This window comes from Nansenia antarctica (genome assembly GCF_963989245.1).
Source record: "Nansenia antarctica genome assembly, chromosome: 4".
Taxonomy (NCBI): domain Eukaryota; kingdom Metazoa; phylum Chordata; class Actinopteri; order Argentiniformes; family Microstomatidae; genus Nansenia; species Nansenia antarctica.
This window is the reverse complement of record NC_137689.1, coordinates 58718877-58733299: the sequence shown is the minus strand read 5'-3', so window position 1 is coordinate 58733299 and position 14423 is coordinate 58718877. Positions and strand designations below refer to the sequence as shown.

Genomic DNA, 14423 nt, shown 5'->3' with positions numbered 1-14423 from the left:
CAGAGTTTTGTTTGTTTGTTATTTTGCTAACCTTAGTTGTTTTCTTTGTTGATCCTCGCTCCCCAAAGGAACCTGCCTCCCCCTGCCTAGACCCCCTGCCTGCCTATCGACTACGTCTCCTGCCTATGTCCCTGCCTGCCTAACGACCACCCCTCCTGCCTATGCCCCTGCCTGCCTGCCGCCTACTCCTCCTGCCTAACCCCCTGCCTGCCTGCCGCCTACTCCTCCTGCCTAACCCCCCCGTCTGCCTGCCTGCCGACTATTCCCCCTCTCTGCTCTGGACTGGTTAGTACACGTACATATTTCAACACTTCACTCATCTACATATCTACACCACACTAGTTTTGCACGCTAGACACTCACACCCAGACACATAGAGTACAGTCCCACTCACACCTCATTTACATTATCCAGTTCTCTGGCATCCACACATTCCCCCCACTTAGGCCCCGTTAGAGTAGGTTTATTCTTTTGTCCATCATTTTAATAAATCCTTTTTTTGTTAGTTTGCCTCTTGTGTCCGTCTGTTCTGGGGTTCTGCCACACTTGACTCTTTTGCTAGTGCTACCTTAACAATCTCACCGTTTATAATAGTTTAAAATGTTTCAGTCATGACAGATATACAACGATACAACCAAAATCCAATACAATTCATACTTTTCAATGTTTTACTTTTCAGCTTACCTCAAATCAGTGGACTGCCAGTGGACTGATAGTGAATCAAATAAGCACTACACATTCTGGTAACTTTTCACCCATACGTCTGAATAATTGTTACCAATTCACACAAGGAAGGACACTACTTCATTCGTGGGGGGACAATATGTTTACTGTTAACTTGTTTGTTTTTAGTGTGTTATGGTTGTAAGTTGTTTGTAAGTGTGCCCTCCATACGTATTTGGAAAGTGAAGCATTTCGTCTTCTTTTGGCTCTAGTGTTTTATTGTTACATTAAATGTGTGTGTGATTCAATTGTTTTGGGATTTATTGTATGTCTATAGGCTATATGCTGCACATCGTGCTGCACATGTTCGTTCTGTGAAGTATGAGTTTAAAGGTGCAATATGTAAATCGCGAGAGATGGCGCTTGGGAGATGGGACATTCCGTGCGTGAGTGTAGTAGGACTTTCCCTTACTGAGCATTTCCTGACGTATATAAGCCGCGTTTTTTCATTTCAGATCAGTTTAAAAGAGAAGCCTAATCCTAACAAACTCACGTTGAAAATCTAAAGGTATTCAGGAAAGACTCAAGGCTAAACGTAAGTACAAGAGCTATTGCCAAGCAAAACATTATCTCTATAGCCTATAGATAGATAGATAGATAGATAGGCTATATATTCAAGTCGAAATAGGCCTAATATTACGATAATTAAGTCAATTATATTTCGAGAATAAAGTCGAAATAATATTTCCCGGAAAAGCCTTAACGTTTAAATGCTAGTAGTACATTCCATGCCTAACATTGTGCACTACATTTCATATTGATTAGGTTTAGCCTATGTCATAGCGAGCCAAATGGAAATACATAGGCTATTGACTTTATTTTCGATGATTCTAACGGTACACTTTGAAGAAGGTCTCTTCACCGACTAACTCTTTTTTTGAATTTTAGAACGATGTGCGACAACATGTTCGATTTGTCACAGGCTCTGGAGAGGTATGTGGATTCTTGATTAATTGTCAGAAAACTAAACTATTATTACACTAATATCAATATTATTTATTTGAGGGTATTTAGGCTACAGCTTCGCACGCAAAAAAATAATATTTTAAATTCATTTTCTGGAAGTTATTTGCCTTTATGAAGAAGACAAAGTTGATTCGTGTGAACTTGAGGATAATGGATTTCTAGACTAACCTGCAACGTAATAACGAATCGACTGACATTTGTCATTCATTATTTTTTTTGTAATCAGTATTTTATTGAATTTTTCAATTAACACATTTCTTGACTTATACAACTTTTGTATACAATTGTAACAATATCACAGAATAAGTCTTGCTGTCATCAAACATAAATAATACAGAGAAAAGAACAAAATATATAAAAAATAAAATAATAAAAAAGCAGCCATAGATTACTTTCATCACTCATCCAATTTGTCAACTTAAGTCTTACAACTGACTAGCAATATATCCCAAGTAGCCTCCCCATTTTGCTGTGTATTGTTCAGTTCTGTCCATATAACTGACGGACATTTGTTCGTATGCTGCCACCTTTGCCAACTCCATAAGCCATTCCTGGAAGGACGGCTCCCCTGCGTTCCTCCAGTGTCTCATAATTATTTGTTTTCCAACCATTATACTGGTCTGAATAAATTCTGCAGCTCCACGTAGAGACGTCATTTGTGGATCACTGAGAACATACAGTCTCGGGCAAAACTCAAAGTTGTCCTGGGTAATGTTTTGCACCCATTCGTGGATCTTTCGCCAGTAATTTTGAATCATAGGACATTCCCAAAGTGAACCAGGGTCCCTTCCGGCCTGCAACATTTCCAGCAATCAGCATTGTCCTTCAGCTTCAGCCTGAACATCCTGGAGCGGGTCCAGTAGAACCGGTTAAGAATTGTCATTCATTATTAATTTGGTTTCTTATTTCAGTTCTTCCAACTCGGACAATAGGCCTAAGGAATTTGATATGAAACACTGCCCCCGAGAGGCGAAGGTAAGACACTGCGTCATACCAAAAACGGATGGAAATGTAAAGAGAACAGTAACTGTATACAATATGAGAAACATGAATTGTCAATGTTGGTGTGGTGTTGTAGTAGGCTTTGGTGGAGGTGTTGGTGTGACAACCAGGCCTGTCATCATCACAGGTTGGCACAATTACATGTGGTAGTAATGGTGTGTTTATTGCTGGTGTGTGTGTAGGGTGTAGGCCTACCGGAGGAAAAGCACCTGCATGCTGAAGAGTTTTGCAAGACGAGCATACGGCAGGTGGCTACCCTGGTCATGGCGTTGCACAGGATGAAATGCAAACACATGCCTCAAAGCTCCGAGTTCACTGATAACCAGCTCTACTCCATCATCATGGAGAATCTGGTGGAAGGTAGGCTACCACAACACTCACTGTCTCAATGTCTCTCCTCTCCTGAGATATAGAGTTTGGTAAACTCTCCTTAATGTGGCACCAAACTAACCTAACCTAACTCTCCCTCTCTCTGTCTCTCTCTCTGTCTCTCTCTCTGTCTCTCTCTCTGTCTCTGTCTCTCTCTCTCTCTCTCTCTCTCTCTCTCTCTCTCTCTCTCTCTCTCTCTCTCTCTCTCTCTCTCTCTCTCTCTCTCTCTCTCTCTCTCTCTCTCTCTCTCTCTCAGACGAGAGTGTGGTGGTGAAGGTTGAGGACCGTAAAGTGCATGCAGGAAGGGAAGCAACGTATATACAAATGAGAGGAGTGACAGAGTGTTGTCTGCGTGACCGTTACCAGAAAGATATGGTCCACTTTTCTGGAGCTCTTGAACTGCAGGCCATCACCCTGCAGGGAGGCAGTCGGGAGCAGAGAGGTAGACTCATGCTAACTATTGCATTTACATTCACTTTTTGGGTATTTAGCAGATGCCTTTATCCAAAGCAAGTTACAGCAAATACATTTGACTAAGTAAGTGAATCATCTATACATCAGTCATCACAAGAAAAAAAGAAAAAAATGCATATGATGCCTATCATAAGCCTATAGGGCTAGGGGCCATTGGCAGTCATAATGCTAGAAGAAGGAAGAATGAAGTTAAAACATAAAAAAATTATATATATATACCCCTCAAAAAAAGTTCGGAAACGTTATTTCGGTCGATTATTCCTCCCCTTTAATAATACTAATTGGTATTGTATTTTATATCTACCGGTACTGTATATTCTTCTGCTGGTATTCACTCTCGTTTTGAGTTGCTTGGTGGATTGGATGATTGCACTCTCCCACAGTAATAAGGAAAAAACAACACATATTGGCCATTTTTACACTTTATTCATTTTACACTGTCAGGGACCTCAGTAGCGTGTGGAAGATCCAAACGCAGTCACAACAGCTTGCCACCTCCTCCTCATGCTGGTCATTCCTCAACCAGGATTTGCCGCAAGTCAGCCAACATGGTTGCGTTGGTCACTCTGGCACGTACAGCACGCCCAAGCTGACCCCACATTCAATTGGGCTGAGGTCTGGATTCACGGCAGGCCATTCCATCCTCTCCATTCCATCCTCCTCCACTGGAGGTACTCTGTGATGATCCTGGCTCTCTGGGGGCGAGCGTTGTTATCCTGGAGGACGGAGTTAGGTCCCAGATTCTGGAGATATGGGATCGCCACTGGCCCCAGAATATAAATCCTGTCAATTAGGTGCCATTCAGGTGCCAGTCACACACCTGTGACTGACATACACCTGCCAGCACTTGAAGCTCAAAACGAGAGTGAATACCAACAGAAGAATATATATAATATGGGGATTTTGGCAAAAATAAATTGGGCCACTACCCACACGTTTAGCTGTGTAACTCATTCCACGAATGCATGATCCTTACAAGTTGTACCTCGTTGTAAAGGTGACTAATCAGGCTTTCCAACAATATAAAATACAATACCAATTGGTATTATTAAAGGGGAGGAAGAATCGACTGAAATAACGTTTCCAAACTTTTTTTGAGGGGTTTATATAATTTAAAACATTAAAACATTTAAATAAACTTCATTCTTCCATATATATTCTTCCAATATATATATATATATTTACAGAGAAACTAAAACATAGCCTATCATGATAAAAGTCTGGAAGACGAAGTCCTGCGAGGTTTAGCTGATATACATTAATGATGATATATTGATATACATGAATGATGATATACCGCTGTTTGCACCCACTGTGAACACTCAATTACCCTTTGCGCTACCGCTGTTTGCACATACTACTTTTGCACATACCATATTTTTGCACATTAACACACCTCCTTTTTCTAAATCTAAACATCCCCCCCACTGTCTCTCCCCTAGAGTCCTTAATAGAGACCACACACATCTTAACCACACACATTATGAATCTAGACACAGGCAACCACACACTGATGCCCACATATTGCTTTTTCCCACCAGTCAAGTTTGCACCACAACAATGTATTCTCCCTGAGTCAAAATGCTAGGTCTTATACCAGGACGTTATGCCATAGATAGTAATGAGACCTGTATTCTGTCCTCTTTCTCGCACATTTCAAAGTTACGTTATTGGCATGGAAGACATGTTAACATTGCCAAGAAAGTTAAATAAACATAAACAAATAGACAAACTTCTCTCTCTCTCTCTCTCTCTCTCTCTCTCTCTCTCTCTCTCTCTCTCTCTCTCTCTCTCTCTCTCTTTCTCTCTCCCTCTCATTCTCTTTTTCAGTGAAGTTTAAACTGTCCACATATCTGAGTGCCCAGGCCACTCGAGGCAAGGTAATTGCCTTGACGATTGCCAATACCAACTGGAACCTTTCCTGCCGCGGGAAGAAAGACTCTCCCACCCTACATCTGGAGGTGCGTACACATAACACACATGCATGCATACACACACACACACACACACACACACACACACACACACACACACACACACATACCATGCACGCATGCACACACACACACACACCCACACACACACACACACACACACACGCACACACAATTGGGCATACCCTCACACAGGAGGGTGTACAAACTCATACTCATCCCTCATCATGCTAGGTGTCATATATAAGCTAATCCGATAGTATTGTTTGTTGTATAGAATAGTTTCATTTGTTGAGGGATTAGTGATTTAATTCAGTTCGACAAATAAATGATCACACCAATACTTTTACACATCAAATTCATTGAACAGACAGTAGACCCATAGGTAATATGAAGTCTGTTTATCTCTCTCTGCCAGGTGTTTAATGAGAAGCAGTTGAAGGAAATCAAGGCCGAGAATGACCTGGTTCGCTTCCTGTTCCGTAAGTGGACAGCTGACATGGACACCTACGAGTCAGTCAAGTACCGGGGATGGTACATCAGCACCTCTCTAGAGGAACACCAACCAGTGGGGATGTGTCAGAAAGGCACTGCCAACCGCCTCACCCACTTCAAAGACTGAAGACTGATGTTACAGATTATAACAATAACACATTAACTACATATAAAATGATAATGGTCTGCATTTGTATGGCGTCCCATGACCACCTGTATCAGTGCTTATGGGCACCCCTGCTCCTAGCAGTCACCTGTTTGCTTGGTTGTAGGGAATCTTTATTGCCGCCAGGAGGTGCTGTTTTGCTTCTCTCCGCTCAGCTCTGTGCTCAGAAACCCTCAGTTAACTCTCAAGAATGGTCTTTTTTTTTTACCTGACTCTGTGTGAACTAGATAGGGAAGTTGTCATTGCTCAGAATCAGAGCATGAAAACCTGGTCTAGTTTTACAATGTTTAGTCAAATACTGTTAATACTTAATGTGTTACAAAAGGTTCATTCATATTGAATTTCAATCTTGTACATCGTTTTATGTGGAATAATGTACAATAGAATAGAATTGTGTATCACCCTCCAAGGAGAATTTTCCCGATTATGTGTGTTTTGTTTGATTTATTATTAAGTTGGTTTATATAAGAGGATAAAGGATGTTTAGGTTGTGTCTACCTTTGTCCTAACAGAGAACACATGTGAAAAATATGCAATCTTTAAGCTTTTTATGATAATTTCATTTAAAACATACCTGTCGAGCTAAAAGGTACCATAATATATGACTTAACTAAAATGTTTAAATTTAAAACAATTCTAGAATTTTTCTAATTTAAGATGTTGCTTTTCTTTGTATTTATATGTGTTTATTCACAGAATGTTTTAATATGAATTGTATGGAACTGATTGACACTGATTGTGACTCAAGTAGGATGGCTTTTTACATTTTAGTCAGAAAACGTGATTGACGTGAAGAATTTGTGTTGGACGTGAAATAAATCATTTATTTGAATTTAATTGAATGATTGAATCAATTATTGAATTTCTTGAAATGTGCTTGAAAGCTGCTCACATTAACTGTTTGACAAGCCCCCAATCTAGGCATTAGTAAAGATCTAGTTTCAGTAAAATGTGATTCCTGCATCCGAGATTAGTAAAGACCAGAGAACAATAGTTGACACTCGTGTAGTATCTTAAAGCACCTGGAATACATACATACATACCGCGGCAGCCAGCGTGAGACATACTTGAGACATGCACCTCACGCGCACTGTATGGCTGCTCTAACCCATTAACATGGGCACGGAAATGAAACGCACTTGTTTTCGCCGTAACAATTGTGTTTTACTCTGTCTGCTGTTTATTTCACACATACTTATGATATTATCCCTCATGGCTTTCAACACAACACAACAACACACATCACACAAAAAATCCAGCAAAATCATTAAATGTACATGTTGTGTAAAACTACCAGGCACGCGGGAAGGTATTTTGACTGGGGGTGCTGAGGTGCTGTCTATATACGCTACAGGGAAAAAAATTGCCAGGGAAAACATTATAACGATTTCTCTCCCTCCCTCCCTCCCTCCCTCTCGCTGATTGCTCGTTCGCTCACACGCACACAGTGGCATAACGACGGGCCCCAACGCACGGGCAATAATAGTTAAGCACGCACGCACCCACACACTACAACGACGTAATGTTAAATATTTTACCAACAATGTGTTGGAATTTACAGTAATTTCCACTCAGCTCACAGTGTCCCACAATGTCCACAAACATGATGTTGACCATTATTACAGACAGCATTCCATGTCGATTGTTATTGCCTCTTGGAAGCCCTTCGCTGCCGAAGAATCGGATGGATCTGAATATCAGTTCTAATACGTTTCTGGCCGTCTGTTGCTCTTTCTCAACAACGTCCGACAGTAGAGCATTAATGGGAGTGTTGTTAAGCGAAGCAAGCAACTGCATCAGCATCTTCTTCCAACTCCACTTCAATTGTTCTGGCTGATTTAGCATTTTTGCTAAAGAACTCAGAGATTCCCTAGCAAGATATGACCATGTGATCACTAACATTAAAACTAACAAACACATTTTTACATTTATTACAAAAAACACATTTATTTTTATTCCCAAAAGCAACAATAGTTATTATATTGTTTTAACTTATTGTTTGAATAATATTTTTATTTTTAAAATTCAGGCAGGAGGAGCTCCTTCTGCCTGCCGCTAGGGGGTGCTGCAGCACCCTCAGCACCCCCCTTCCCGCGTCCCTGAAAACTACTATGGGCCTAGTCCAGACAGTTGGGTGTCCCTTAATACCAGCCCTCAGTGTCAACCCCTTTGTTTGATGAGTTTCAAATAGTTCTTCTGCTAGGGATAAAATATTTCTTGTAGCAACTTTTTCTAGCCAACAGCACCTTGACTCTGCGGCCTGAAGGTAGGAGTTCAAAGAAGCTGTGAAGTGGATGGGACTGATTTCTAAAACCTTGTCAAAGGTGTAATTGACTGCTTTGAGGTAGTGGTTTGTGAGTTGTGTCTGTTTCTGTTCTGTTATTTTGCTCTCATGATTGACGATCCTTGCCAGTTTGTTCTTGTCTTTGACTGTCAGATGTCCATGGACAAAGATGGGTGTATCCCTATTCCCTATTCTGAGTGTGGGCTATTGTTATCGTTCAGATAATTCAAAACTAATTGTATGGACCAAAGTAGGAGTAAGGAAGATCATGTGTCAGTTCAATATGTTACCCCAGGCGATCACCTTCAATGTCCTTGCAGTCTGTGAGGAATCCAACTCCCAGAGGAGATCTGCACAGGTTTGTGGAGCAGAAATAATACATTAATGTCAATGAGAGATTTGTGGGATGTACCAGTTGCTGCCTTGATCTGAGGATTTTGCATACAGCTGATAGACTCTGTGTCTATTATAGCACACACAAAAAAAAAAGTTATTACATGTAATGTAATTACACAAAGTGGGCTGGAAAGTTACTCACATGACCTGTTTGACAAGCCTTCAAACAACGCATTAGTAGAGTCCTCTCCCTAGAGATTCTGGGATCTGAGACTAGTAAAGAGAACGATAGGGGACCTCCTGTAGTATTTAGACTAACAGAGTGGCATGAACCAGAGATTCTGACAGGGTAGAGATAAAAGGTGGTCTCCTCCAATACCATCAACAAACACATTTAAAAATACCATGGCCTAGGCCCTTATTGCCCTATCTCTGTTGACACTGCCCTGGATGATGCAGAAGCGCTTTTTAACTACGACACAAGTCCGTTCCAACCACCGCCAGCTACAATAACCTTTCATCACATATCACCACAGTGAAAATATCTATATTTCTTATTGGGCCGCATTTTCTAAAAATGTTTGTTCTTGCACAGAACAATGGTTGCAATTAAATGTTGTGTCTTTGTCCAAACCAGCATGATAAGGTAGATAAACTTTGATTCCTGTCCAGAGTCTGTGGACGATCTTAAAGTCATTTTGAAAGAAATATTAGACCATGACCAGGACAATAGGTGGCCAGCTATTTTTTACTGTGGCCCGTTTTCACTGGAGCATGAGTTCAGACATATAGAGAAGGAAACATTGCCTTTGAAAACAACGTCTCCCAACTTGGTTAAAGACCAAAAGCATGACATCTTAGAGAGACTTGCATACAGTGACAAAGAGTTTGGGAAAGTAGCTGCAGCTCTAGTTTTCCAAACACCCCTGTCTGAAAGAGACTGGATCCGAGACTGGCTGGTACGGATGGAGGTTTCTCAACGAAACGGCATGTATTCAGCCTTCTGTCCGAAAGCAATTCATTCGAAAGCAAACAGGCGCGCAATACTGGGCCCAGTGCGCACATCCCTTGTCCGCTCTTTTTACGCACTGACATTTTTCACCCAAACGTGCACTTGCCTCGTATGCAATTCTTAAGTAGACATTCTTAGTTTATAAAGACATGAAGATAAAATAGCTAACGGATGTTATTGAATACTATAGCCTATTCAATATTGGGACGTAAAGTATCTCTACAATATATAATTTTCCATTTCGCAAGTCACAGTAGGGACGGCGTTTTTAAAGCCCATTATGTCTGAATGTGTGGGCCAACAACATCATTTGTATAAGACCTTCTTTTAAAAGCAATTTTGCTAAGACTTCTTTTACTGTAGCTAAATGTGTCGCATATAGAATTTAGAAAGTGGTTACAAAGAGTTACGAAGAATCCGAATCCATCTCTTCGATACAGCATCACAATGACAGCATCACTATACAAACACATTCTTATAACTTCTGAAGAACTCCATAATTTAGTTCTTCTTTGCTTGCGATCAAGACAGTCACACAGTGATAACCTTAAGGTATATATAATTATATTTTGGAATATTAATTACGGACGAAAATGGACTACCATTACTTTCCAGGTGAGAATACGAAATTATAATTTAAATTGTAGTTTTAAAATGCAGTCTTGTATTGAAAATGTAAATCTTGGGGCATGGGGATATCATTGAAATATAGGTGAAATTGGCTCAAATCAAAGTATACAGTTTTTCTTGTTACCAAGCAATACAAGAAACAAATACTTAAGCAATATCACACGAGAGGGAGTGTGTTATACTGAATATCAGCACGGCTGTGATTCGGTCATAGGTACTAGGCCGCAGGCCGAGCGCAGGAACAGCACGCTGTGGTCCGAGACGCTGGACGTCAGCCAGAAGGGAACCTTCTCCACCAAGGAGATCAAGAGGCAGGAGGCCATATTTGAGCTGTCTCGCGGAGAAAAGTACTTGATTGAGGATCTCCAACTCGCACGCAAGGCGTACCACCACCCCATGCTGAAGCTGTCCATCATGTCGGAGGAGGAGCTGAGCCAGATCTTCGGGGAGCTGGACGCCTACATCCCGCTGCACGAGGACCTGCTGGCCCAGCTGGGCCGGGCCACGCGCCCTGACGGGACCGTGGGGGAGGTCGGGCAGATCGTAGTCAGCTGGCTCCCAGGGCTGAATGCGTACAGGGAGTACTGCAGTAACCAGCTTGCGGCCAAGGCTCTGCTGGACAAGAAGAAGCAGGACCACCGGGTGCAGGACTTCCTGCAGCGCTGTCTGGAGTCGCCCTTCAGCAGGAAGTTGGACCTCTGGAGCTTCCTGGACATCCCGCGCTCCCGCCTGGTCAAGTACCCGCTTCTGCTGAAGGAGATCCTCAGACACACGCCGGCCGACCACCCAGACACCCTCCTCCTGGAGCAGGCGATCAGCATCATCCAGGGCGTGCTGTCAGACATCAACAGCAGGAAGGGGGAGTCTGAGTGCCGCTTCTACTCCGCCCAGCTGGAGTACCTGGAGGAGAGGCAGAGGCACCCCCGCATCCCACAATGCAACAGTCTGCTCTGCCACGGAGAGCTCTGGAACAAGAGCGGCACGAAGCTACACGTGTTCCTGTTCAACGAGGTTCTGGTGATGACGCGGCCGGTGACCAGGAACGAGCGGCAGGTGTTCCAGGTGTACCGCCAGCCCATCGGGGTCCAGGAGCTGGTCCTGGACGACCTGCAGGACGGGGACGTCAGGATGGGGGGGGCCTTCAGAGGGGCCTTCAGCAACGCAGACAAAGCCAAGAACATCTTCCGGGTGCGTTTCCAGGACCCGTCCCAGGGTCAGTCTCACACCCTCCAGGGGAACGACGTCTTCCACAAGCAGCATTGGCTCAACTGCCTCCGCTCAGCTATCTCCGTCCTCCAGCCCGACCCCGCCTCCCCCACCGCCTCCTCCCCCGCCTCCCCCTCTGACGACCACCACCGCCGATCCTCCTCCGGCATTGTGCACATGGAGGAGGTGGACGAGAACACGCCCACCCGTGGGGACGAGACCCCAAGCACGCCGTCGCCATCACATGCTTGGGGTCTCTGGTCACAATCCGGAGCCTCAGATGTGGCAGGCCTTGACAGCATGGTGTGGGAGCCCATGTTTAAAATGGACTCAGCTACTCTTCAACCCCTGCTAGAGATAGAAGAGGAACAAGAGCAGAGCGGTTCTGTTACCAGCCTGGTCAACCCTGGTGAGGACCTCATGCCTATAATTTAAATTGTAGTTTTAAAATGCAGTCTTGTATTGAAAATGTAAACCTTGGTGCATGGGGATATCATTGAAATATAGGTGAAATTGGCTCAAATCACATATGTTTTTCTTGTTTCCAAGCAATTCAAGAAACAAATACTGTTATATATCTAATTCATTGGTGTAGGGTTTATTATTAATGGCTTTTTAAAAACTTTATGTCGTTTTTAAGAGTTCTGAGAGGGGGAAAGGATATGTTTGTTGTCAAATATTGTTGTCTTCAGAGACAAAAATCTGTTGTGATCCTCAGCCCCCATTCTGGCCACCAGCCTCCAATCCGGAGCCTCAGATGTGGCAGGCCTTGACAGCATGGTGTGGGAGCCCATGTTTAAAATGGACTCAGCTACTCTTCAACTCCTGCTGGAGGAACACGAGCAGAGAGGTTCTGTTACCAGCCTGGTCCACCCTGGTGAGGATCTCAAGCATCCTGCAGTGGTTGACGCCAGCCTGCTTCTGTCTGGTGAGGAGGCCATGCCTTCTGTAGCCAGCCTGCTTCAGCCTAGCCAGGACCTGAAGCCAGCAGTGACTGACACCAGCCTGGTCAACTCAAACCAGGACCTCAAGCCTGACAAACCTGTAAGCAGTGCTCCTACTGTCCCTCTCTGGTACACTGTTGTACTGTTATTCTCATTTTTTATCTTTATTATCTTTATTAATACTTTATTCATTTATTTTACAACCAGTCACTGGAATGTCCAGTTCATACCAGCCTGGTCCACCCTGGTGAGGACCTCAAGCCTTCTGCAGTGGTTGACGCCAGCCTGCTTCTGTCTGGTGAGGAGGCCATGCCTTCTGTAGCCAGCCTGCTTCTGTCTGGTGAGGAGGTCAAGCCTTCTGTAGCCAGCCTGCTTCTGTCTGGTGAGGAGGTCATGCCTTCTGAAGCCAGCCTTCTTCAGCCTGGCCCAGACCTGAAGCCAGCAGCGACTGACACCAGCCTGGTCAACTCAAACCAGGACCTCAAGCCTGACAAACCTGTAAGCAGTGCTCCTACTGTCCCTCTCTGATACACTGTTGTACTGTTATTCTCATTTTAGATCTGTATTATCTTTATTAATACATTATTCATTTATTTTACAACCAGTAACTGGAATGTCCAATTCATAGCTGTTCTGTAAAGGTTTTTTCTGCATTGTCTTTCTAAGGTCATGGCCACCCTAAAGCCTACAATGATAGACACTAGCCTTCTCCAGGCAAGTGAGGATATCAAGTCCAATGCATTCCTCAGCCTGCTTCAGCCTAACCAGGACATCAAGCCTGCTGTAGTGATTGACAGCCTGGTCAAGTCTACTAAGGTGAAAGGGAAGAAGAAAGGATGTGGATGGTTCTGTGGCCTTTGGAGAGCCATTAGAAGGGGTCGAGGAAAAGACAAACCTGTAAGCAGTTTTTTGTTTTGTTTATGTTGTTTGTTATTATCCTGTAACACTGTTATACAGACTGTTATTGTCTGTTACACTGTTGTACTGTTTAATATCATCATCTTGTTTTGTCATGTAGTGATGACAGAACTTTTTGTAAACAATGTCATTTGTCAAATTAAAAGACAGCAAAGACAGCTTCTCCTCAGAAGAGAGTATTAGAAAAACAGATGGCGAGCACAACATAGTTAGTGTCTAAAGAAATTGCAACTGCTGCAATTTGGCAGCATTTTGGGTTCCGACTGAATGACAAGGGAGAGCCAGCAAATCTTGACACGGCTGTGTGCAAGTTTTGTGATTTGATCACAAATCAATCCATGTGATTTTTAATCCCGCGGTAATACTCTATACCGCAGTTAAACTTGGGGAAGGTTTAACGGTGTCAAAAATGTGATACCGTCCAACCCTAGTCAAGGCATCCATTACTTCAACTGATCAGAGCTCCATATTTCCCTCACCTTCAGCCTTTGTTTTTACCTGGGTATAGTTGTATGTCTTGCTCTATTACTGTGGTGTCCAAGATCTTAGACAAACTATGTATGTTTCTCCCATGTGTAGGCCACCCTGGCAGACTACGCTCCAACCGTCTCTCCCATGATCCCGGCATTAGTGTTCGACTGTGTCAAGGAGATTGAACACAGGGGGATGCACGAGGTCAGTCGTCATTTTAACCAGTCATCAAATGGTTAATAGGAACATAGATGGGCTTTACAAATGTCAGCACATTTGACATATCTGACTAACATTGTCAATGCATCGTTAATGCATAGATATTATAGCTCTTTTCCCCTTACTGTCATCTGGCATTCCCTTTCATACAGAATCAACTTTATTTCAATGTGTATCAGTGTATTCAGTGTATTCACTAAATCACACTCTTCTTTTTTTTTCTCTTTCATCCCCTCGTCCCCAGACGGGTGTAACGGGGCAGGGGCAGCCCTAA

The 14423-nt window shown here is 43.1% G+C and overlaps 2 protein-coding genes across 2 annotated transcripts; both read left to right on the top strand.

Annotated features, from left to right (window-relative positions):
* Positions 1 to 1615: 1615 nt before the first annotated feature.
* Positions 1616 to 6090, top strand: LOC308156177 (interleukin-1 beta-like; the record flags this gene model as incomplete). The annotated part of the gene is made up of 6 exons (XM_080529532.1): positions 1616 to 1656; positions 2601 to 2664; positions 2874 to 3044; positions 3427 to 3502; positions 5365 to 5495; positions 5887 to 6090. The coding sequence occupies 6 exons, from the start codon at positions 1616 to 1618 to the stop codon at positions 6088 to 6090; spliced, it is 687 nt and encodes a 228-aa protein (XP_080385658.1).
* Positions 6091 to 10354: 4264 nt separating this feature from the next.
* Positions 10355 to 14423, top strand: LOC308156176 (neuroepithelial cell-transforming gene 1 protein-like; the record flags this gene model as incomplete). The annotated part of the gene is made up of 5 exons (XM_080529531.1): positions 10355 to 10376; positions 10606 to 12006; positions 12316 to 12641; positions 14039 to 14134; positions 14394 to 14423. 5 exons carry the CDS (start codon positions 10355 to 10357, stop codon positions 14421 to 14423), a joined length of 1875 nt encoding a protein of 624 aa, XP_080385657.1.